Source organism: Scyliorhinus torazame, unplaced genomic scaffold (genome assembly GCF_047496885.1).
Source record: "Scyliorhinus torazame isolate Kashiwa2021f unplaced genomic scaffold, sScyTor2.1 scaffold_947, whole genome shotgun sequence".
NCBI lineage: Eukaryota > Metazoa > Chordata > Chondrichthyes > Carcharhiniformes > Scyliorhinidae > Scyliorhinus > Scyliorhinus torazame.
Window position 1 is genome coordinate 39,159 of NW_027308674.1, and position 24,298 is coordinate 63,456.

The 24,298-nt window shown below is 57.0% G+C and overlaps 1 protein-coding gene across 1 annotated transcript; it reads left to right on the top strand.

Annotated features, from left to right (window-relative positions):
* Window positions 1-6,931: 6,931 nt before the first annotated feature.
* LOC140406858 (integrator complex subunit 3-like) lies at window positions 6,932-14,406 on the top strand. The gene is made up of 4 exons (XM_072494739.1): window positions 6,932-7,028; window positions 8,231-8,303; window positions 11,862-12,015; window positions 13,764-14,406. Exons 2-4 carry the CDS (start codon window positions 8,299-8,301, stop codon window positions 13,836-13,838), a joined length of 234 nt encoding a protein of 77 aa, XP_072350840.1. The 5' UTR covers window positions 6,932-7,028; window positions 8,231-8,298; the 3' UTR covers window positions 13,839-14,406.
* The last annotated feature ends 9,892 nt before the right edge of the window (window positions 14,407-24,298 follow it).

Sequence of the window (24,298 nt, forward strand, 5' to 3'; positions counted from 1 at the left end):
AGTACTGACCCTCCCACAGTGCGGCGCTCCCTCAGTACTGACCCTCCCACAGTGCGGCGCTTCCTCAGTACTGACCCTCCCACAGTGCGGCACTCCCTCAGTACTGACCCTCCCACAGTGCGGCGCTCCCTCAGTACTGACCCTCCCACAGTGCAGCACTCCCTCAGTACTGACCCTCTGACAGTGCGGCACTCCCTCAGTACTGACCCTCTGACAGTGCGGCGCTCCCTCAGTACTGACCCTCTGACAGTGCAGCACTCCCTCAGTACTGGCCCTCCCACAGTGCGGCGCTCCCTCAGTACTGACCATCCCACAGTGCGGCACTCCCTCAGTACTGACCCTCTGACAGTGCGGCGCTCCCTCAGTACTGACCCTCTGACAGTGCAGCACTCCCTCAGTACTGACCCTCCCACAGTGCAGCACTCCCTCAGTACTGACCCTCTGACAGTGCGGCGCTCCCTCAGTACTGACCCTCTGACAGTGCGGCACTCCATCAGTACTGCCCCTCTGACAATGCGGCACTCCCTCAGTACTGACCCTCTGACAGTGCGGCACTCCCTCAGTACTGACCCTCTGACAGTGCGGCGCTCCCTCAGTACTGACCCTCTGACAGTGCGGCACTCCATCAGTACTGCCCCTCTGACAATGCGGCACTCCCTCAGTACTGACCCTCTGACAGTGCGGCACTCCCTCAGTACTGACCCTCCCACAGTGCGGCGCTCCCTCAGTACTGACCCTCTGTCAGTGCAGCACTCCCTCAGTACTGACCCTCTGACAGTGCGGCACTCCCTCAGTACTGACCCTCTGACAGTGCAGCACTCCCTCAGTACTGACCCTCTGACAGTGCAGCACTCCCTCAGTACTGACCCTCTGACAGTGCGGCGCTCCCTCAGTACTGACACTCTGACAGTGCGGCGCCTCCCTCAGTACTGACCCTCCCACAGTGCGGCACTCCCTCAGTACTGACCCTCCCACCGTGCGGCACTCCCTCAGTACTGACCCTCTGACAGTGCGGCACTCCCTCAGTACTGACCCTCTGACAGTGCGGAGCTCCCTCAGTACTGACCCTCTGAGAGTGCGGCACTCCCTCAGTACTGACCCTCTGACAGTGCAGCGCTCCCTCAGTACTGACCCTCTGACAGTGCGGCGCACCCTCAGTACTGACCCTCCCACAGTGCGGCGCTCCCTCAGTACTGACCCTCCGACAGTGCGGCCCTCCCTCAGTACTGACCCTCTGACAGTGCGGCGCTCCCTCAGTACTGACCCTCTGACAGTGCGACGCTCCCTCAGTACTGACACTCTGACTGTGCGGCCCTCCCTCAGTACTGACCCTCCCACAGTGCGGCCCTCCCTCAGTACTGACCCTCTGACAGTGCGGCGCACCCTCAGTACTGACCCTCCCACAGTGCGGCGCTCCCTCAGTACTGACCCTCCGACAGTGCGGCCCTCCCTCAGTACTGACCCTCTGATAGTGCAGCACTCCCTCAGTACTGACCCTCCCACAGTGCGGCACTCCCTCAGTACTGACCCTCTGACAGTGCGGCACTCCCTCAGTACTGACCCTCCCACAGTGCGGCACTCCCTCAGTACTGACCCTCCCACAGTGCGGTACTCCCTCAGTACTGACCCTCTGACAGTGCAGCACTCCCTCAGTACTGACCCTCCCACAGTGCGGAGCTCCCTCAGTACTGACCCTCACACAGTGCGGCGCTCCCTCAGTACTGACCCTCCCACAGTGCGGCGCTCCCTCAGTACTGAACCTCTGACAGTGCGGAGCTCCCTCAGTACTGACCCTCCCACGTGCGGCACTCCCTCAGTACTGACCCTCTGACAGTGCAGCACTCCCTCAGTACTGACCCTCCCACAGTGCGGAGCTCCCTCAGTACTGACCCTCCCACAGTGCGGAGCTCCCTCAGTACTGACCCTCCCACAGTGCGGCGCTCCCTCAGTACTGACCCTCTGACAGTGCGGCGCTCCCTCAGCACTGACCCTCTGACAGTGCGGCGCTCCCTCAGTACTGACCCTCCAACAGTGCGGAGCTCCCTCGGTACTAACCCTCTGACAGTGCGGAGCTCCCTCGGTACTAACCTTCCCACAGTGCGGCGTTCCCTCAGTACTGACCCTCTGACAGTGCGGCGCTTCCTCAGTACTGACCCTCTGACAGTGCAGCACTCCCTCAGTACTGACCCTCTGACAGTGCGGAGCTCCCTCAGTACGAACCCTCCCACAGTGCGGCACTCCCTCAGTACTGAACCTCCCACAGTGCGGCGCTTCCTCAGTACTGACCCTCCCACAGTGCGGCGCTCCCTCAGTACTGACCCTCCCACAGTGCGGCACTCCCTCAGTACTGACCCTCCCACAGTGCGGCGCTCCCTCAGTACTGACCCTCCCACAGTGCAGCACTCCCTCAGTACTGACCCTCTGACAGTGCGGCACTCCCTCAGTACTGACCCTCTGACAGTGCAGCCCTCCCTCAGTACTGGCCCTCCCACAGTGCGGCGCTCCCTCAGTACTGACCCTCCCACAGTGCGGCACTCCCTCAGTACTGACCCTCTGACAGTGCAGCACTCCCTCAGTACTGACCCTCAGACAGTGCGGCACTCCCTCAGTACTGACCCTCCCACAGTGCGGCGCTCCCTCAGTACTGCCCCTCTGACAGTGCAGCGCTCCCCTCAGTACTGACCCTCCGACAGTGCGGCACTCCATCAGTACTGCCCCTCTGACAGTGCGGCACTCCCTCAGTACTGTCCCTCTGACAGTGCGGCGCTCCCTCAGTACTGACCCTCTGACAGTGCGGCACTCCATCAGTACTGCCCCTCTGACAATGCGGCACTCCCTCAGTACTGACCCTCTGACAGTGCGGCACTCCCTCAGTACTGACCATCTGACAGTGCGGCGCTCCCTCAGTACTGACCCTCCCACAGTGTGGCGCTCCATCAGTACTGACCCTCTGACAGTGCGGCACTCCCTCAGTACTGACCCTCTGACAGTGCAGCACTCCCTCAGTACTGACCCTCTGACAGTGCGGCACTCCCTCAGTACTGACCCTCTGACAGTGCAGCACTCCCTCAGTACTGACCCTCTGACAGTGCGGCGCTCCCTCAGTACTGACACTCTGACAGTGCGGCGCCTCCCTCAGTACTGACCCTCCCACAGTGCGGCACTCCCTCAGTACTGACCCTCCCACCGTGCGGCACTCCCTCAGTACTGACCCTCTGACAGTGCGGCACTCCCTCAGTACTGACCCTCTGACAGTGCGGAGCTCCCTCAGTACTGACCCTCTGAGAGTGCGGCACTCCCTCAGTACTGACCCTCTTACAGTGCAGCGCTCCCTCAGTACTGACCCTCTGACAGTGCGGCGCACCCTCAGTACTGACCCTCCCACAGTGCGGCGCTCCCTCAGTACTGACCCTCCGACAGTGCGGCCCTCCCTCAGTACTGACCCTCCGACAGTGCGGCCCTCCCTCAGTACTGACCCTCTGACAGTGCGACGCTCCCTCAGTACTGACACTCTGACTGTGCGGCCCTCCCTCAGTACTGACCCTCCCACAGTGCGGCCCTCCCTCAGTACTGACCCTCTGACAGTGCGGCGCACCCTCAGTACTGACCCTCTGACAGTGCGGCGCACCCTCAGTACTGACCCTCCCACAGTGCGGCGCTCCCTCTGTACTGACCCTCCGACAGTGCGGCCCTCCCTCAGTACTGACCCTCTGACAGTGCGGCGCTCCCTCAGTACTGACCCTCTGACAGTGCGACGCTCCCTCAGTACTGACACTCTGACTGTGCGGCCCTCCCTCAGTACTGACCCTCCCACAGTGCGGCCCTCCCTCAGTACTGACCCTCTGACAGTGCGGCGGTCCCTCAGTACTGACCCTCTGACAGTGCGGCCCTCCCTCAGTACTGACCCTCTGACAGTGCGGCGCTCCCTCAGTACTGACCCTCTGACAGTGCGGCATTCTCTCAGAACTGACCCTCCGACAGTGCGGCCCTCCCTCAGTACTGACCCTCTGACAGTGCGGCGCTCCCTCAGTACTGACCCTCTGACAGTGCGGCCCTCCCTCAGTACTGACCCTCTGACAGTGCATCACTCCCTCAGTACTGACCCTCCGACAGGGCGGCACTCCCTCAGTACTGACCCTCTGACAGTGCGGCGCTCCCTTAGTACTGACCCTCTGACAGTGCGGAGCTCCCTCAGTACTGACCCTCTGACAGTACGGCGCTCCCTCAGTACTGACCATCTGACAGTGCGGCGCTCCCTCAGTACTGACCCGCTGACAGTGCGGCACTCCCTCAGTACTGACCCTCCGACAGTGCGGCACTCCCTCAGTACTGACTCTCCCACAGTGCGGTACTCCCTCAGTACTGACCCTCTGACAGTGCGGCGCCTCCCTCAGTACTGACCCTCCCACAGTGCGGCACTCCCTCAGTACTGACCCTCCCATAGTGCGGCACTCCCTCAGTACTGACCCTCTGACAGTGCGGCACTCCCTCAGTACTGACCCTCCGACAGTGCGGCACTCCCTCAGTACTGACTCTCTGACAGTGCGGCGCTCCCTCAGTACTGACCCTCTGACAGTGCGGCACTCCCTCAGTACTGACTCTCCCACAGTGCGGCGCTCCCTCAGTACTGACCCTCCGACAGTGCGGCACTCCCTCAGTACTGACTCTCCCACAGTGCGGTACTCCCTCAGTACTGACCCTCTGACAGTGCGGCGCCTCCCTCAGTACTGACCCTCCCACAGTGCGGCACTCCCTCAGTACTGACCCTCCCACAGTGCGGAGCTCCCTCAGTACTGACCCTCTGACAGTGCAGCGCGCCCTCAGTACTGACCCTCTGACAGTGCGGCGCTCCCTCAGTACTGACCCTCTGACAGTGCGGCGCTCCCTCAGTACTGACCCTCTGACAGTGCAGCACTCCCTCAGTACTGACCCTCCCACAGTGTGGCACTCCCTCAGTACTGACCCTCTGACAGTGCAGCACTCCCTCAGTACTGACCCTCTGACAGTGCGGCGCTCCATCAGTACTGACACTCTGACAGTGCGGCGCCTCCCTCAGTACTGACCCTCCCACAGTGCGGCGCTCCCTCAGTACTGACCCTCTGACAGTGCGGCACTCCCTCAGTACTGACCCTCCCACAGTGCGGAGCTCCCTCAGTACTGACCCTCAGAGTGCGGCACTCCCTCAGTACTGACCCTCTGACAGTGCAGCGCTCCCTCAGTACTGACCCTCTGACAGTGCGGCACTCCCTCAGTACTGACCCTCCCACAGTGCGGCGCTCCCTCAGTACTGACCCTCTGACAGTGCAGCACTCCCTCAGTCCTGACCCTCTGACAGTGCGGCACTCCCTCAGTACTGACCCTCTGACAGTGCAGCACTCCCTCAGTACTGACCCTCTGACAGTGCGGCACTCCCTCAGTACTGACCCTCCCACAGTGTGGCACTCCCTCAGTACTGACCCTCTGACAGTGCAGCACTCCCTCAGTACTGACCCTCTGACAGTGCGGCGCTCCATCAGTACTGACCCTCTGACAGTGCAGCACTCCCTCAGTACTGACCCTCTGACAGTGCGGCACTCCCTCAGTACTGACCCTCTGACAGTGCAGCACTCCCTCAGTACTGACACTCTGACAGTGCGGCGCCTCCCTCAGTACTGACCCTCCCACAGTGCGGCACTCCCTCAGTACTGACCCTCCCACCATGCGGCACTCCCTCAGTACTGACCCTCTGACAGTGCGGCACTCCCTCAGTACTGACCCTCCAACAGTGCAGCACTCCCTCAGTACTGACCCTCTGACAGTGCGGCGCTCCCTCAGTACTGACCCTCCCACAGTGCGGCGCTCCCTCAGTACTGACCCTCCGACAGTGCGGCGCTCCCTCAGTACTGACCCTCCCACAGTGCGGCACTCCCTCAGTACTGACCCTCCCACAGTGCGGCACTCCCTCAGTACTGACCCTCCCACAGTGCGGCACTCCCTCAGTACTGACGCTCTGACAGTGACATTCAACAGGGATATCGGCCTGTAGGACCCACACAGCTCCCGCTTCTTGTCCTGCTTCAGAATCAGCGAAATCGTGGCCTGTGACATCGTCGGGGGCAACACCCCTCTTTCCCTTGCCTCATTGAACATCCTCTTCAACACCGGCCCCAATATCCCCGAGAACGTTTTATAGAACTCCCCTGGGTACCCGTCCGGCCCCTGGAGCTTTACCCGACTGCCTGGCCTTCAGACCCTCCGCTATCTCTTCCAACCCGATCGGGGCCCCCAGCCCTTCCACCAGCTCCCCGTCCACCTTTGGGAAATCCAGTCCCCCTAAGACGTGCCTCATCCCCTCCGGCCCTCTTGGGGGTTCCGACCTGTACAGCCTATTGCAGAAATCCCTAAACGCCTTATTCACCCCTGCTGAATCTCCAACCAGGTTCCCGTCTCCGTCCTTTACTTTCCCTCTCTCCCTGGCCGCCTCCCTCTTTCTGAGCTGCTGTGCAAGCATTCTGCTGGCCTTCTCTCCATACGCATAGATCGCCCCCCCCCCCTCGCCTTTCTCAGCTGCTCCACCGCCCTCCCTGTGGTTAACCAGCCGGACTCCGCCTGTAATGAAATTAAATGAAAATCGCTTATTGTCACAAGTAGGCTTCAAATGAAGTGACTGTGAAAAGCCCCTAGTCGCCACATTCCGGCGCCTGTTCGGGGAGGCTGGTCCGGGAATCGAACCGTGCTGCTGGCCTGCCTTGGTCTGCTTAACAAGCCAGCGATTTCGCTCCCTCAGCACTGACCGTGGGGTTGTGTAGTCAAGCCCCGGGGTTAAGCCCGCGGCGCGTGAGAAAGGAGCGTCTTTGGGGAGCCGTGTCGACCTGAATTTGGAATCTCCACCCCGCAGCGTTGTGCAGGTCCCGTCGCTTACCCATCTCTCTCTCTCTCTCCCTCTAGTTTGCGAAGTTCCAGCAGCAAGTTGGCACAGCTCACGTTGCAGCAGATCCTGGAGCACCTGGCGAACCTGCGGCTGTGCCTCCTCCCCACCAAACACAACTGTGAGTGCACGCCTTCCGGCCGGACTTGGGGACGCCGGCACCGCAGGTCACGCCTCCAAATCTGCGGACGACGCAGGGTTTGAGGCGGCATTGCCGACAGCCGAGGGGACGCGGGGCAGCGCGGTGGCACAGTGGGGTCAGCACAGTCGCTCCGCAAGCTCCGGGGTCCCGAGTTCGATTCCCGGCTTGGGGGGGGGGGGGGGGGGGGGGGGGGGGGGGTCGCTGTCTGTGCGGAGTCTGCCCCGTGCGCGCGGGGGTTTCCTCCGGTTTCCTCCCACAGTCCAAAGATGTGCAGGTTACGTGGATTGCCCTCGTGTACAAAAGAAAAAGATCAGCTGGGGTTACGGGGGTAGGTTGAAAGTGTGGGCTGAAGTGGGGCACTCTTTAGAACATAGAACATAGCAGCGCAGTACAGGCCCTTCGGCCCTCGATGTTGCGCCGACCTGTGAAACCACTCTAAAGCCCATCTACACTATTCCCTTATCGTCCATATGTCTATCCAATGACCATTCGAATGCCCTTAGTGTTGGCGAGTCCACTACTGTTGCAGGCGGGGCATTCCACGCCCTTACTACTCTCTGAGTAAAGAATCTACCTCTGACATCTGTCCTATATCTATCTCCCCTCAATTTAAAGCTATGTCCCCTCGTGCTAGACATCACCATCCGAGGAAAAAGGCTCTCACTGTCCACCCTATCTAATCCTCTGATCATCTTGTATGCCTCTATTAAGTCACCTCTTAACCTTCTCTCTAACGAAAACAGCCTCAAGTCCCTCAGCCTTTCCTCATAAGATCTTCCCTCCATACCAGGCAACATCCTGGTAAATCTCCTCTGCACCCGCTCCAATGCTTCCACATCCTTCCTATAATGCGGCGACCAGAACTGCACGCAATACTCCAAATGCGGCCGCACCAGAGTTCTGTACAGCTGCAACACACAGACAGACACACACCAAGGGCTGGTGCAAACTCGCTGGACCGACTGGCCTCCTGCACTGTAAATTCTATGAAATTAGATACAGCGTGAAGTTGCGAGGAGATATTGACAGGCTAGGAGAATGGGTGAAATATGTGGCAGACGGAATTCAATGTAAGCAAGTGTGAAGCTATCTGTTTCGGACCAAAAAAGGGATAGAGCAGAGCACTTGGCGTTGCTTGTCAGACGTATTGACGTTTATCATTTCTCCCCTTCCGGCTGCAGTTTTCGCCCAGACGCCGATCCTCCAGGCGCTTCAGCACGTCCAGGCGAGCTGTGACGAGGCGCACAAGATGAAGTGAGTCCCTGAGATAGCGGGATGTGGAGGGGAGGGGCGGGGGGGGGGGTGCGCCTCTCTCGAGCGCCGCGGCCGCACCTCTTGAACCTGCTCGCCGGGTGGGGGGGGGGGGGGGGGCCTGACCACGTCGGCGTTGCCGAGGCCTTCGGGTGGCCTGGGACGGCCTCCAGCCCCCGACCCTGCCAGCCGGTTCTGCAGACCCCGGGGCGCCGGGCGGGTGTGCGTTGCCGGTCCAGCGCGTCTGAAGGGAATGTGCCGGGCGGGGGGCGGGTTGCCAGCTGCGAGGGCGATGGCGCACGCAGGCGATCGGCGTGTCGCATGTGGCAGACCCTGCCCGCGTGGGTTCAAGGGTCATGGCAGTTACCCAGGCAACGGGGGCATCAGTTCTGCCTTTCAACTCTTAAATCTTTTTCTTAGTTGCAGACCTCTGGTGTGTGTGTCTGTCTCTGCGTGTGTCTGTCTCTGCGTGTGTCTGTCTCTGCGTGTGTCTGTCTCTGCGTGTGTCTGTCTCTGCGTGTGTCTGTCTCTGCGTGTGTCTGTCTCTGCGTGTGTCTGTCTCTGCGTGTGTCTGTCTCTGCGTGTGTCTGTCTCTGCGTGTGTCTGTCTCTGTGTGTGTCTGTCTCTGTGTGTGTCTGTCTCTGTGTGTGTCTGTCTCTGTGTGTGTCTGTCTCTGTGTGTGTCTGTCTCTGTGTCTGTCTCTGTGTCTGTCTCTGTGTCTGTCTCTGTGTGTGTGTGTGTGTGTGTCTGTCTGTGTGTGTCTGTCTGTGTGTGTCTGTCTGTGTGTGTCTGTCTGTGTGTGTGTCTGTCTGTGTGTGTGTCTGTCCGTGTGTGTGTCTGTCCGTGTGTGTGTCTGTCCGTGTGTGTGTCTGTCCGTGTGTGTGTCTGTCCGTGTGTGTGTCTGTCCGTGTGTGTGTCTGTCCGTGTGTGTGTCTGTCCGTGTGTGTGTCTGTCCGTGTGTGTGTCTGTCCGTGTGTGTGTCTGTCCGTGTGTGTGTCTGTCCGTGTGTGTGTCTGTCCGTGTGTGTGTCTGTCCACGTGTGTGTCTGTCCACGTGTGTGTCTGTCCACGTGTGTGTCTGTCCACGTGTGTGTCTGTCCACGTGTGTGTCTGTCCACGTGTGTGTCTGTCCACGTGTGTGTCTGTCCACGTGTGTGTCTGTCCACGTGTGTGTCTGTCCACGTGTGTGTCTGTCCACGTGTGTGTCTGTCCACGTGTGTGTCTGTCCACGTGTGTGTCTGTCCACGTGTGTGTCTGTCCACGTGTGTGTCTGTCCACGTGTGTGTCTGTCCACGTGTGTGTCTGTCCACGTGTGTGTCTGTCCACGTGTGTGTCTGTCCACGTGTGTGTCTGTCCACGTGTGTGTCTGTCTCTGTGTGTGTCTGTCTCTGTGTGTGTCTGTCTCTGTGTGTGTCTGTCTCTGTGTGTGTCTGTCTCTGTGTGTGTCTGTCTCTGTGTGTGTCTGTCTCTGTGTGTGTCTGTCTCTGTGTGTGTCTGTCCGCGTGTGTGTCTGTCCGCGTGTGTGTCTGTCCGCGTGTGTGTCTGTCCGCGTGTGTGTCTGTCCGCGTGTGTGTCTGTCCGCGTGTGTGTCTGTCCGCGTGTGTGTCTGTCCGCGTGTGTGTCTGTCCGCGTGTGTGTCTGTCCGCGTGTGTGTCTGTCCGCGTGTGTGTCTGTCCGCGTGTGTGTCTGTCCGCGTGTGTGTCTGTCCGCGTGTGTGTCTGTCCGCGTGTGTGTCTGTCCGCGTGTGTGTCTGTCCGCGTGTGTGTCTGTCCGCGTGTGTGTCTGTCCGCGTGTGTGTCTGTCCGCGTGTGTGTCTGTCCGCGTGTGTGTCTGTCCGCGTGTGTGTCTGTCCGCGTGTGTGTCTGTCCGCGTGTGTGTCTGTCTCTGTGTGTGTCTGTCCGCGTGTGTGTCTGTCCGCGTGTGTGTCTGTCCGCGTGTGTGTCTGTCCGCGTGTGTGTCTGTCCGCGTGTGTGTCTGTCCGCGTGTGTGTCTGTCCGCGTGTGTGTCTGTCCGCGTGTGTGTCTGTCCGCGTGTGTGTCTGTCCGCGTGTGTGTCTGTCCGCGTGTGTGTCTGTCCGCGTGTGTGTCTGTCCGCGTGTGTGTCTGTCCGCGTGTGTGTCTGTCCGCGTGTGTGTCTGTCCGCGTGTGTGTCTGTCCGCGTGTGTGTCTGTCCGCGTGTGTGTCTGTCCGCGTGTGTGTCTGTCCGCGTGTGTGTCTGTCCGCGTGTGTGTCTGTCCGCGTGTGTGTCTGTCCGCGTGTGTGTCTGTCCGCGTGTGTGTCTGTCCGCGTGTGTGTCTGTCCGCGTGTGTGTCTGTCCGCGTGTGTGTCTGTCCGCGTGTGTGTCTGTCCGCGTGTGTGTCTGTCCGCGTGTGTGTCTGTCCGCGTGTGTGTCTGTCCGCGTGTGTGTCTGTCCGCGTGTGTGTCTGTCCGCGTGTGTGTCTGTCCGCGTGTGTGTCTGTCCGCGTGTGTGTCTGTCCGCGTGTGTGTCTGTCCGCGTGTGTGTGTCCGCGTGTGTCTGTCCGCGTGTGTGTCTGTCCGCGTGTGTCTGTCCGCGTGTGTCTGTCCGCGTGTGTCTGTCCGCGTGTGTGTCTGTCCGCGTGTGTGTCTGTCCGCGTGTGTGTCTGTCCGCGTGTGTGTCTGTCCGCGTGTGTGTCTGTCCGCGTGTGTGTCTGTCCGCGTGTGTGTCTGTCCGCGTGTGTGTCTGTCCGCGTGTGTGTCTGTCCGCGTGTGTGTCTGTCCGCGTGTGTGTCTGTCCGCGTGTGTGTCTGTCCGCGTGTGTGTCTCCGCGTGTGTGTCTCCGCGTGTGTGTCTCCGCGTGTGTGTCTGTCCGCGTGTCTGTCTGTCCGCGTGTCTGTCTGTCCGCGTGTCTGTCTGTCCGCGTGTCTGTCTGTCCGCGTGTCTGTCTGTCCGCGTGTCTGTCTGTCCGCGTGTCTGTCTGTCCGCGTGTCTGTCTGTCCGCGTGTCTGTCTGTCCGCGTGTCTGTCTGTCTGTCTGTCTGTCTGTCTGTCTGTCCGTCTCTGTGTCTGTCTGTCCGTCTGTCTGTCTATCTCACCCTCCACAGTGTGTGTGTCTGTGTCTGTCTGACTGTGTCTGTGTGTGTGTCTGGCTGTGTGTGTGTGTGTCTGGCTGTGTCTGTCTGGCTCACCCTCCACAGTGTGTGTGTCTGTCTGACTGTGTCTGTCTGACTGTGTCTGCCTGACTGTGTCTGCCTGACTGTGTCTGTATCTCTGTCTGTGTCTGTCTGTGTGTCTGTCTGTGTGTCTGTCTGTGTGTCTGTCTGTGTGTCGGTCTGTGTGTCGGTCTGTGTGTCGGTCTGTGTGTCGGTCTGTGTGTCGGTCTGTGTGTCGGTCGGTCTGTGTGTCGGTCGGTCGGTCTCTGTCGGTGTCTGTCGGTCTCTGTCTCACCCTCCACAGTGCGTGTGTCTGTCTGACTGTCTGTCTCTGCCTGTCTGCATGCCTCTGTCTGTCTGCCTGCCTGCGTGTGTCTGTCTCACCCTGCACAGTGTGTGTGTCTGACCAGCAGTGACTCCCCCACGTGAACCTCTGCACCTTGCCGCCCCGCAGGTTCAGCGATCTCTTCGCTCTGGCCGACGATTACGAGGACTCCTCAAAGCCGTCTCGGAGTCGACGCAAGACGGCGGCCTCCAGCCCCCGGAGCAGGAAAAATGCCTCGCAGCCCATCGGGAACGACGAGGACTCCTCGTCCAGCACGGAATCGGTACGTGACTGCCCCCGCACCCTCTGGGTTAAAGAATTTAGCTCCCCGTCATGTCCCGTCGGTGCCCTCCGACCACCAATCTCAACGGAGCGAGCGAGTCGAACACAAGAGCGGGCTCCTGTTCCCCACACATTGGTTCTATTCAAGTAATCACCGAACGCCCCCCTCGGTGCCTCCGTGACATTCCCAGGCAGCCCGTCCCGGAGCCAGGCGGCTCGCCGTGGGACAAAAGCAAAATCGTTGCGGCTGCTGGAATCTGAAACACAAACCGGAAACACCGGACAATCTCAGCAGGTCTGGGGCGGCACGCTAGCACAGTGGTTAGCACTGTGGCTTCACAGCTCCAGGGTCCCGAGCTCGACTCCCGGCTTGGGCCATTGTCTGCGCGGAGTCTGCACGTTCTCCCCCGTGTCTGCGTGGGTTTCCTCCGGGCGCTCCGGTTTCCTCCCACAAGTCCCGAAAGACGAGCTTGTTAGGTGAATCGGACATTCTGAATTCTCCCTCTGTGTACCCGGACAGGCGCCGGAATGTGGCGACTAGGGGCTTTTCACCGTAACTTCATCGCGGTGGGAATGTAAGCCTACTTGTAATGATGAAGATCACTCCTCTGTGGAGAGGGAGAGAGAAGGGAGCTGACGTTTCGAGTCTGAGTGACTTGAGAAAAGAGTCACCCAGACTCCAAACGTCGGCTCCCTTTCCGTCAGACCTGCTGAGATTGTCCAGCGTCCCCTGCGCTCGCTGTGCGCCATCGCGTTTCCTTCTTTTGCCAAACACCTGAAATCTGTGCCCCCCGCGTTCTAAATCCTTTTACGAGCGCCAGCGGTTTCTCCCTGTCCAGCTCCCCCCCCCCCCCCCCCCCCCCCCCGCGATTTTGATCACCTCAATCGAATCTCCTCTCGGCCGCCTTCTCCCCCAGGGGAACAGTCCCGATCTACCCTCGTCGCTGAAGTTGCTCAACCCTGGGACCGTTCTCCTGCGGCGCTCTCCGCCACGCTCGCATCCTTCCCGTAGTGCGGCCGGCGTCCAGAACCGTGCACTATATTCCAGCCGAGGCTTTGTGTTGGTTTCAGCCGTATGACCTCCTCGCTCTCGTCAATAAAGCCCAGGGTGCTATGTTTTAGGGGCTGGTTTAGCACAATGGGCTAAACAGCGGGCTTGTAATGCAGAACAAGGCCAGCAGCGCGGGTTCAATTCCCGTACCGGCCTCCCCGAACAGGCGCCGGAATGTGGCGACTAGGGGCTTTTCACAGTAACTTCATTGAAACCTACTGATGACAATAAGCGATTATTATTTTGATATTTTATCAACTGCTCTCTCCACCTTCCACGATCCGTGAACAGAGACACCCAGGTCCCTTTGCTCCTGCAACCCCCCCCCTTGTAGAGTTTTGCCCCTTATTTAATATTGCCCCCTCGTGTTCCTCTTACCAAAATGCATCAGCTCGCGTTTCTCCGCATTGAACTCCATCCGCCGCCTCTCTGCCCAGCTCTGCCAACTTGCCTGCGTCCGTCTTCAGTCCCGCCCCCCCCCCCGCTCTCCCTCTCGCAGTTCGCACATCCGCAACCTTTGAAACTGTCCGCTGCGCGCCAAGCGGTAGTGCTGCTCCGGGAGGTGGGAGGGAGGAGGGGGCGGGGGAGGGTGGCACGTGGGGGGTCCGTTTTGCAGCACGCCCGACTCCGTGTCTAATCTAGTGTCGTTCTCTACCCCCCCCCCACCACCACCACCACCACCACCACCACACACACAGGAAGAGGAGGACGCCAAACCCAAGCCCAAGAGGAAAAGGAAAGGCTCGTCTGCGGTCGGCTCAGACAGCGACTGAGCTCGTCGGCCGTTGCCGAGAGACGAGACGAGCGAGAGAGAGAGAGAGAGAGCGCGCCCACAGTGCGTGGCGCCGATTGCACGATTCTACGATCGGGATTTAGAGAGAAGAGAGCGAGATTTCAAAAAAAAAAAATAAACACACTCACAAGCCAGGACGAAGGCAATTGTTCCACGCCCGCTGCACCGTGTCCCGGAGAGCGGGAGGGAGCGCGCGGGAAGCGGGAGAATGAGAGAGCGAGCGCGCGATCGAACGTCCAGCAGCGATACGCAGACTGAGGAGAGCCAGCGCCGTTCCGCAGAGGCCGACTGTTCCGAAAATTTCACTCGGCGTGCGTGTGTGACAGAGAGAGAGAGAGAGAGAGAGCGAGCAAGCGCGAGGAAAAAAGACAATTAATCAGGAAATGCGAACTCGCAAAAAAAAAAAAAAGAGCCCGTCTCCCCGTCGCAAGGGACTGTGTCTGGATTCTTAAAAAGTCGAGCAGAGTTTTTAAAAAGGGTTTATATTCGAAGTATCCTATTTTCTTACAAAAAAAAAAAGTTGTAAATAAATAAACTACATCTTATAATTTTGCTTTGAAGGGGGAGCATTCTTTTAGCGCCCCCCCCCCCCTCCCGAGGAGGGTTGTGGTGGAGGGGGGGGTGGGTGCAGGCCACAGTGGCTGTCCTTGCCTGGTGTTGAGTTAACTTAGGGGGGGGGGGGATTGAGACCTGGGTACCAGCCCCAGGTTGAATGAATATTTCCTGTAACAAGTAGTTCCTGTGCGTTTATGGTTGCATGATTGTCGGGTGGCGTGATGATGCAGGGGACAGCACTGTTGCCTCAAGGCGGCGAGGACTCGGGTCCCGTTTGGAGTTTGCACGCTTTTATTTTGATTTATTGCTGTCACAATGTATTGGCATGCAATGAAAAGTATTGTCTCTTGCGTGCCGTACAGACCAGGCGGCGCCGTACATAGGGAAGGAAGGGGAGACTGCAGAATGTGACGTAGCTAAGGTGTAGAGAAAAGGTCAACTTAATACGAGGTAGGTCCATTCAAAAGTCTGATGGCAGTAGGGAAGAAGCTGTTCTCGAGTCGGCTGGTACGTGACCTCAAACTTTGGTATCTTGTTCCTGACGGAAGGAGGTGGAAGAGAGTATGTCCGGGGTGTGTGGGGTAATTATGCTGGCGGCCTTTCCGAGGCAGCGGGAATTGTGGACAGAGTCAATGGATGGGAGGCTGGTTTGCGTGATGGACTGGGCTACATTCACGACCTTTTGTAGTTTCCTGCGGTCTTGGGCAGAGCAGGCTCCATACCAAGCTGTGATACAACCAGAAAGAATGCTTTCTATGGCGCATCTGTAGACGTTGGTGAGGGTCGTAGCTGCCATGCCAACTTTCCTTAGTCTTCTGAGAAAGTAGAGTCGTTGGTGGGCTTTCTTAACTATAGTGTCGGCATCGGGGGGACCAGGACAGGCTGTTGGTGATCTGGACACCTAAAAACTTGAAGCTCTCGACCCTTTCTACTCCGTTCCCATTGATGTAGACAGGGGCATGTTCTCCACTACGCTTCCTGAAGTCGATGACAATCTCCTTCGTTTTGTTGACATTGAGGGAGAGATTATTGTCGTCGCACCAGTTCACCAGATTCTCTATCTCATTCCTGTACTCTGTCTCGTCATTGTTTGAAATCCGACCCACTACGGTGGTGTCATCAGCAAATTTGAAAATCGAGTTGGAGGGGAATTTGTCCACACAGTCATAGGTGTATAAGGCGTATAGTAGGGGGCTGAGGACACAGCCTTGTGGGGCACCGGTGTTGAGGATGATCGTGGAGGGGGTGATGCTGCCTATCCTTACTGACCGTGGCCTGTGGGTTAGAAAGTTCAGGATCCAGCCGCAGAGGGAGGAGCCGAGGCCCAGACCATAAGACAAAGGAGCAGAATTAGGCCACTCGGCCCATCGAGTCTGCTCCGCCATTCAATCATCTGAAGGTGGGTAATACCCCAGGGTTCTAAAAGAGATAGCTGAGGAGATTGCGGAGGCATTGGTGATGATCTTTCAGGAATCACTGGAGGCAGGAAGGGTCCCAGAGGACTGGAAAGTGGCTAAGGTGACACCGCTGGTTAAGACGGGAGGGAGGCAGAAGAGGGGAAATTATAGGCCGGTTAGCCTGACTTTGGTCACTGGCAAGACTTTAGAGTCCGTTATTAAAGATGAGATTGCGAAGTGCTTGGTAAAATAGGACTGAGTCAGCACGGCTTCGTCAAGGGGAGGTCGTGTCTGACAAATCTGTTAGAGTTCTTTGAGGGAGTAACAATGAAGTTAGACAAAGGAGAACCAGTGGACGTAATTTATTTAGATTTCCAGAAGGCTTTTGACAAGATGCCGCACAGGAGACTGTTAAACAAGTTAAGAGCCCATGGTGTTCAGGGTAAGATCCTGGCACGGATAGAGGATTGGCTGACTGGCAGAAGGCAGAGAGTGGGGGTAAAGGGGTCTTTTTCAGGATGGCAGCCGGTGACTAGTGGTGTGCCTCAGGGGTCTGTGCTGGGACCGCAGAGTTATGGGGAGAAGGCAGGAGAATGGGGTTGAGAAAATATCAGCCATGATTGAATGGCGGAGCAGACTCGATGGGCCGAGTGGCCTAATTCTGCTCCTGTGTCTTCTGGTCAGTAGAGATACAGTCAGTAACATGGTGCTGGGGGAGAGGGGTTACTGAGTGACAGTGTGAGGGAGCTGGATTAACATCAGTAGAGATACAGTCAGTAACAGAGGGAGCTGGGGGAAAGGGGTTACTGAGTGACAGTGTGAGGGAGCTGGATTAACATCAGTAGAGATACAGTCAGTAACAGAGGGTGCTGGGGGAGAGGGGTTACTGAGTGACAGTGTGAGGGAGCTGGATTAACATCAGTAGAGATACAGTCAGTAACAGAGGGTGCTGGGGGAGAGGGGTTACTGAGTGACAGTGTGAGGGAGCTGGATTAACATCAGTAGAGATACAGTCAGTAACACAGGGTGCTGGGGGAGAGAGGTTACTGAGTGATAGTGTGAGGGAGCTGGATTAACATCAGTAGAGATCCAGTCAGTAACACAGGGTGCTGGGGGAGAGGGGTTACTGAGTGACAATGTGAGGGAGCTGGATTAACATCAGTAGAGATAGTAACACAGGGTGCTGGGGGGAGAGGGGTTACTGAGTGACAGTGTGAGGGAGCTCGATTAACATCAGTAGAGATACAGTCAGTAACATGGTGCTGGGGGAGAGGGGTTACTGAGTGACAGTGTGAGGGAGCTCGATTAACATCAGTAGAGATACAGTCAGTAACACAGGGTGCTGGGGGAGAGGGGTTACTGAGCGACAGTGTGCGGGAGCTAGATTAACATCAGCAGAGATACAGTCAGTAGCACAGGGTGCTGGGGGAGAGGGGTTACTGAGTGACAGTGTGAGGGAGCTGGATTAACATCAGTAGAGATAGTAACACAGGGTGCTGGGGGGAGAGGGGTTACTGAGTGACAGTGTGAGGGAGCTCGATTAACATCAGTAGAGATACAGTCAGTAGCACAGGGTGCTGGGGGAGAGGGGTTACTGAGTGACAGTGTGAGCGAGCTGGATTAACATCAGTAGAGATACAGACAGTAACACAGGGTGCTGGGGGAGAGGGGTTACTGAGTGACAGTGTGAGCGAGCTGGATTAACATCAGTAGAGATACAGACAGTAACACAGGGTGCTGGGGGAGAGGGGTTACTGAGTGACAGTGTGAGCGAGCTGGATTAACATCAGCAGAGACACAGTCAGTAACACAGGGTGCTGGGGGAGAGGGGTTACTGAGTGGCAGTGTGGGAGCTGGATTAACATCAGTACAGATACAGTCAGTAACACAGGGTGCTGGGGGAGAGGGGTTACTGAGTGACAGTGTGAGGGAGCTGGATTAACATCAGTAGAGATACAGACAGTAACACAGGGTGCTGGGGGAGAGGGGTTACTGAGTGACAGTGTGAGCGAGCTGGATTAACATCAGTAGAGATACAGACAGTAACACAGGGTGCTGGGGGAGAGGGGTTACTGAGTGACAGTGTGAGCGAGCTGGATTAACATCAGCAGAGACACAGTCAGTAACACAGGGTGCTGGGGGAGAGGGGTTACTGAGTGACAGTGTGAGAGCTGGATTAACATCAGTAGAGATACAGTAACACAGGGTGCTGGGGGAGAGGAGTTACTGAGTGACAGTGTGAGGGAGCTGGATTAACGTCAGTAGAGATACAGACAGTAACACGGTGCTGGGGGAGAGGGGTTACTGAGTGACAGTGTGAGGGAGCAGGATTAACATCAGTAGAGATACAGTCAGTAACATGGTGCTGGGGGAAAGGGGTTACTGAGTGGCAGTGTGAGGGAGCAGGATTAACATCAGTACAGATACAGTCAGTAACACAGGGTGCTGGGGGGAAAGGGGTTACTGAGTGGCAGTGTGGGAGCTGGATTAACATCAGTAGATATACAGTCAGTAACACGGTGCTGGGGGGAGAGGGGTTACTGAGTGACAGTGTGAGGGAGCTGGATTAACATCAGTAGAGATACAGTCAGTAACACGGTGCTGGGGGAGAGAGGTTACTGAGTGACAGTGTGAGGGAGCTGGATTAACATCAGTAGAGATACAGTCAGTAACATGGTGCTGGGGGAAAGGGGTTACTGAGTGGCAGTGTGAGGGAGCAGGATTAACATCAGTACAGATACAGTCAGTAACACAGGGTGCTGGGGGGAAAGGGGTTACTGAGTGGCAGTGTGGGAGCTGGATTAACATCAGTAGATATACAGTCAGTAACACGGTGCTGGGGGGAGAGGGGTTACTGAGTGACAGTGTGAGGGAGCTGGATTAACATCAGTAGAGATACAGTCAATCACACAGGGTGCTGGGGGGAGAGGGGTTACTGAGTGACAGTGTGGGAGCTGGATTAACATCAGTAGAGATACAGTCAGTAACACGGGGTGCTGGGGGGAGAGGGGTTACTGAGTGACAGTGTGAGGGAGCTGGATTAACATCAGTAGAGATACAGTCAGTAACACAGGGTGCTGGGGGAGAGGGGTTACTGAGTGGCAGTGTGGGAGCTGGATTAACATCAGTAGAGATACAGTCAGTAACACGGGGTGCTGGGGGGAGAGGGGTTACTGAATGACTGAGGGAGCTGGATTAACATCAGTCGAGATACAGTCAGTAACACGGCGCTGGGGGAGAGAGGGATTACTGAGTGACTGTGAGCGAGCTGGATTAACATCAGTAGAGATACAGTCAGTAACACAGGGTGCTGGGGGAGAGGTGTTACTGAGTGACAGTGTGAGGGAGCTGGGGGAAAGGGGTTACTGAGTGGCAGTGTGTGGGAGCTGGATTAACATCAGTAGAGATACAGTCAGTAACACAGGCTGCTGAGGGGAGAGGGGTTACTGAGTGACAGTGTGAGGGAGCTGGATTAACATCAGTAGTGATACAGTCAGTAACACAGGGCGCTGGGGGAGAGGGGTTACTGAGTGACAGTGTGAGGGAGCTGGATTAACATCAGTAGAGATACAGTCAGTAACACAGGGTGCTGGGGGAGAGGGGTTACTGAGTGACAGTGTGAGGGAGCTGGATTAACATCAGTAGTGATACAGTCAGTAACACAGGGCGCTGGGGGAGAGCGGTTACTGAGTGACAGTGTGAGGGAGCTGGATTAACATCAGTAGAGATACAGTCAGTAACACAGGCTACTGAGGGGAGAGGGGTTACTGAGTGACAGTGTGAGGGAGCTGGATTAACATCAGTAGAGATACAGTCAGTAACACAGGGTGCTGGGGGAGAGGGGTTACTGAGTGACAGTGTGAGGGAGCTGGATTAACATCAGTAGAGATACAGTCAGTCACACAGGGTGCTGGGGGAGAGGGGTTACTGAGCGACAGTGTGCGGGAGCTGGATTAACATCAGTAGAGATACAGTCAGTAACACAGGGCGCTGGGGGAGAGGGGTTACTGAGTGACAGTGTGAGGGAGCTGGATTAACATCAGTAGAGATACAGTCAGTAACACAGGGTGCTGGGGGAGCGGGGTTACTGAGTGACAGTGTGAGGGAGCTGGATTAACATCAGTAGAGATACAGTCAGTAACACAGGGTGCTGGGGGAGAGGAGTTACTGAGTGACAGTGTGGGAGCTGGATTAACATCAGTAGAGATACAGACAGTAACACAGGGTGCTGGGGGAGAGGAGTTACTGAGTGACAGTGTGGGAGCTGGATTAACATCAGTAGAGATACAGTCAGTAACACAGGGTGCTGGGGGGAAAGGGGTTACTGAGTGGCAGTGTGAGGGAGCTGGATTAACATCTGTAGAGATACAGTCAGTAACACAGGGTGCTGGGGGAGAGGGGTTACTGAGTGACAGTGTGAGGGAGCTGGATTAACATCAGTAGAGATACAGACAGTAACACAGGGTGCTGGGGGGAAAGGGGTTACTGAGTGGCAGTGTGAGGGAGCTGGATTAACATCAGTAGAGATACAGTCAGTAACACAGGGTGCTGGGGGAGAGGGGTTACTGAGTGACAGTGTGAGGGAGCAGGATTAACATCAGTAGAGATACAGTCAGTAACATAGGGTGCTGGGGGAGAGGGGTTACTGAGTGACAGTGTGAGGGAGCTGGATTAACATCAGTAGAGATACAGTCAGTAACACAGGGTGCTGGGGGAGAGGGGTTACTGAGTGACAGTGTGAGGGAGCTGGATTAACATCAGTAGAGATACAGTCAGTAACACAGGGTGCTGGGGGGAGAGGGGTTACTGAGTGGCAGTGTGAGGGAGCTGGATTAACATCAGTAGAGATACAGTCAGTAACACAGGGTGCTGGGGGAGAGGGGTTACTGAGTGGCAGTGTGGGAGCTGGATTAACATCAGTAGAGATACAGTCAGTAACACGGGGTGCTGGGGGGAGAGGGGTTACTGAATGACTGAGGGAGCTGGATTAACATCAGTCGAGATACAGTCAGTAACACGGCGCTGGGGGAGAGAGGGATTACTGAGTGACTGTGAGGGAGCTGGATTAACATCAGGAGAAATACAGTCAGTAACACAGGGTGCTGGGGGGAAAGAGGTTACTGAGTGACAGTGTGAGGGAGCTGGATTAACATCAGTAGAGATACAGTCAGTAACACAGGGTGCTGGGGGAGAGGGGTTACTGAGTGACAGTGTGAGGGAGCTGGGGGAAAGGGGTTACTGAGTGGCAGTGTGTGGGAGCTGGATTAACATCAGTAGAGATACAGTCAGTAACACAGGCTGCTGAGGGGAGAGGGGTTACTGAGTGACAGTGTGAGGGAGCTGGATTAACATCAGTAGTGATACAGTCAGTAACACGGTGCTGGGGGAGAGGGGTTACTGAGTGACTGAGGGAGCTGGATTAACATCAGTAGAGACTGCTCCTGATCACTGAAGTATCTCTTGTATGGATGAGAGTGGGGACAAGCTCGCGTTTTACCGTGTCGCTCTGTCCATGTCCAGGGTTGTGCTAACGTTATCTGCCTAGGCTCCTTCCACGATGCGTGATAAATAACCCATTGGGTGAGATTGGAGAGAGCCTGGCGAGAGTGATGGACCCAAGCAAAGAAGAGTCGATGATATAAAGGTAGGAAATTATTTGTGGCTGAATTTCGCACCTTTTCACAGCCTCGGGATGTGAAATCAGGATTTCACGGCCCGGAGGGACTCGCCATCTCGACTCGCCTCCGCAACGTTGGAGGGGGCCAGCCCCGTTGGGCACAGAAAGCTTCCACCAACAGCAATGTGTTGACGACCGAGGCTGAGGCGCAGGTTTGTTTGGGGAGGGGGCTGTGTGGTGAACTACCTCTCCCTCAGCACTGACCCTCCCACAGTGCGGCACCCCCTCAGTACTGACCCTCTGACAGTGCGGCGCTCCCACAGTACTGCCCCTCTGACAGTGCGACACTCCCTCAGTACTGACCCTCCCACAGTGCGGCACCCCCTCAGTACTGACCCTCTAAAAGTGCGGCGCTCCCACAGTACTGACCCTCCCACAGTGCGGCACCCCCTCAGTACTGACCCTCTGACAGTGCGGCCCTCCCTCAGTACTGACCCTCCCACAGTGCGGCGCTCCCTCAGTACTGACCCTCCCACAGTGCGGCGCTCCCTCAGTACTGACCCTCCCACTGTGCGGCACTCCCTCAGTACTGACCCTCCCACAGTGCGGTGCTCCCTCAGTACTGACCCTCTGACAGTGCGGCCCTCCCTCAGTACTGACCCTCCCACAGTGCGGTGCTCCCTCAGTACTGACCCTCCCACAGTGCGGTGCTCCCTCAGTACTGACCCTCTGACAGTGCGGCACTCCCTCAGTACTGACCCTCCCACAGTGCGGCGCTCCCTCAGTACTGGCCCTCTGACAGTGCGGCACTCCCTCAGTACTGACCCTCTGACAGTGCGGCACTCCCTCAGTACTGACCCTCTGACAGTGCGGCACTCCCTCAGTACTGACCCTCTGACAGTGCGGCACTCCCTCAGTACTGACCCTCTGACAGTGCGGCACTCCCTCAATACTGACCCTCTGACAGTGCGGCACTCCCTCAGTACTGACCCTCTGACAGTGCGGCACTCCCTCAGTACTGACCCTCCCACAGTGCGGCGCTCCCTCAGTACTGACCCTCTGACAGTGCGGCGCTCCCTCAGTACTGACCCTCTGACAGTGCGGCACTCCCTCAGTACTGACCCTCTGACAGTGCGGCACTCCCTCAGTCCTGACCCTCTGACAGTGCGGCACTCCCTCAGCACTGACCCTCTGACAGTGCAGCACTCCCTCAGTACTGACCCTCTGACAGTGCGGCACTCCCTCAGTACTGACCCTCTGACAGTGCGGCACTCCCTCAGTACTGACCCTCCCACAGTGCGGCACTCCCTCAGTACTGGAGGCATCAGCTAACCGAGGGCTTGGTGCTCGAAACTCTCGAGTGGACTTCAACCCGTTGATCTTCTGACCCAGGAGTGAGGGTGGAGGACGGTGACGGGCGAGGGTTGTGGATGATGGGACGGAACGTCCTCTTTATCCCCCAGCCTGTTCCCGAACCCCATCGAGCACAAATTGAGAGCATTTCTTCCTCCTCCGCTTTCTGTGCTGTTTGTTTGACTCTGTGCAGTTGTTCAGAATTATTCTGCTGAGCTGTCGTTCGTCATTCTTTCACAGGAAAGGCAGGCTCATTAAAGATATCTGTCACTGTATAACACTGGGGTACAGTACTGGTGGGGACGGGTCTGTCACTGTATAACACTGGGGCACAGTACTGGTGGGAAGGGTCTGTCACTGTATAACACTTGGGTACAGTACTGGTGGGGACGGGTCTGTCACTGTATAACACTGGGGTACAGTACTGGTGGGGACGGGTCTGTCACTGTATAACACTGGGGTACAGTACTGCTGGGAATGGGTCTGTCACTATAACACTGGGGCACAGTACCGGTGGGGATGGGTCTGTCACTGTATAACACTGGGGTACTGTACTGCTGGGGATGGATCTGTCACCATAACACTGGGGTACAGTACTGGTGGAGATGGGTCTGTCACTGTATAACACTGGGATACAGTACTGGTGGGGACGGGTCTGTCACTGTATAACATTGGGGTACAGTACTGGTGGGGACGGGTCTGTCTCTGTATAACACTGGGGTGCAGTACTGGTGGGGACAGGTCTGTCACTATAACACTGGGGTACAGTACTGGTGGGGATGGGTCTGTCACTATAATACTGGGGTACTGGACTGTTGGGGACAGGTCTGTCACTGTATAACACTGGGGTACAGTACTGGTGGGGACGGGTCTGTCACTGTATAACACTGGGGTACAGTACTGGTGGGGACGGGTCTGTCGCTGTATAATACTGGGGTACAGGACTGTTGGGGACAGGTCTGTCACTGTATAACACTGGGGTACAGTACTGGTGGGGACGGGTCTGTCACTGTATAACACTGGGGCACAGTACTGGTGGGGACGGTCTGTCACTGTATAACCCTGTGATGCAGTACTGGTGGGGACGGGACTGTCACTGTATAACACTGGGGTACAGCACTAGTGGGGATGGGTCTGTCACTATATCACTGGGCACAGTACTGGTGGGGACAGGTCTGTCACTGTATAACACTGGGGTACAGTACTGGTGGGGACAGGTCTGTCACTGTATAACACTGGGGTACAGTACTGGTGGGGACGGGTCTGTCGCTGTATAACACTGGGGTACAGTACTGGTGGGGATGGGTCTGTCACTGTATAACCCTGTGATGCAGTACTGGTGGGGACGGGACTGTCACTGTATAACACTGGGGTACAGCACTAGTGGGGACGGGTCTGTCACTGTATAACACTGGGCACAGTACTGGTGGGGACACGTCTGTCACTGTATAACACTGGGGTACAGTACTGGTGGGGACAGGTCTGTCACTGTATAACACTGGGGTACAGTACTGGTGG

Bases quoted from the DNA above. Each gene is read 5' to 3' on its own strand.
- LOC140406858 (XM_072494739.1), top strand. The intron at 12,016-13,763 runs GTACGTGACTGC...CCACACACACAG, and splicing joins CCTCGTCCAGCACGGAATCG to GAAGAGGAGGACGCCAAACC.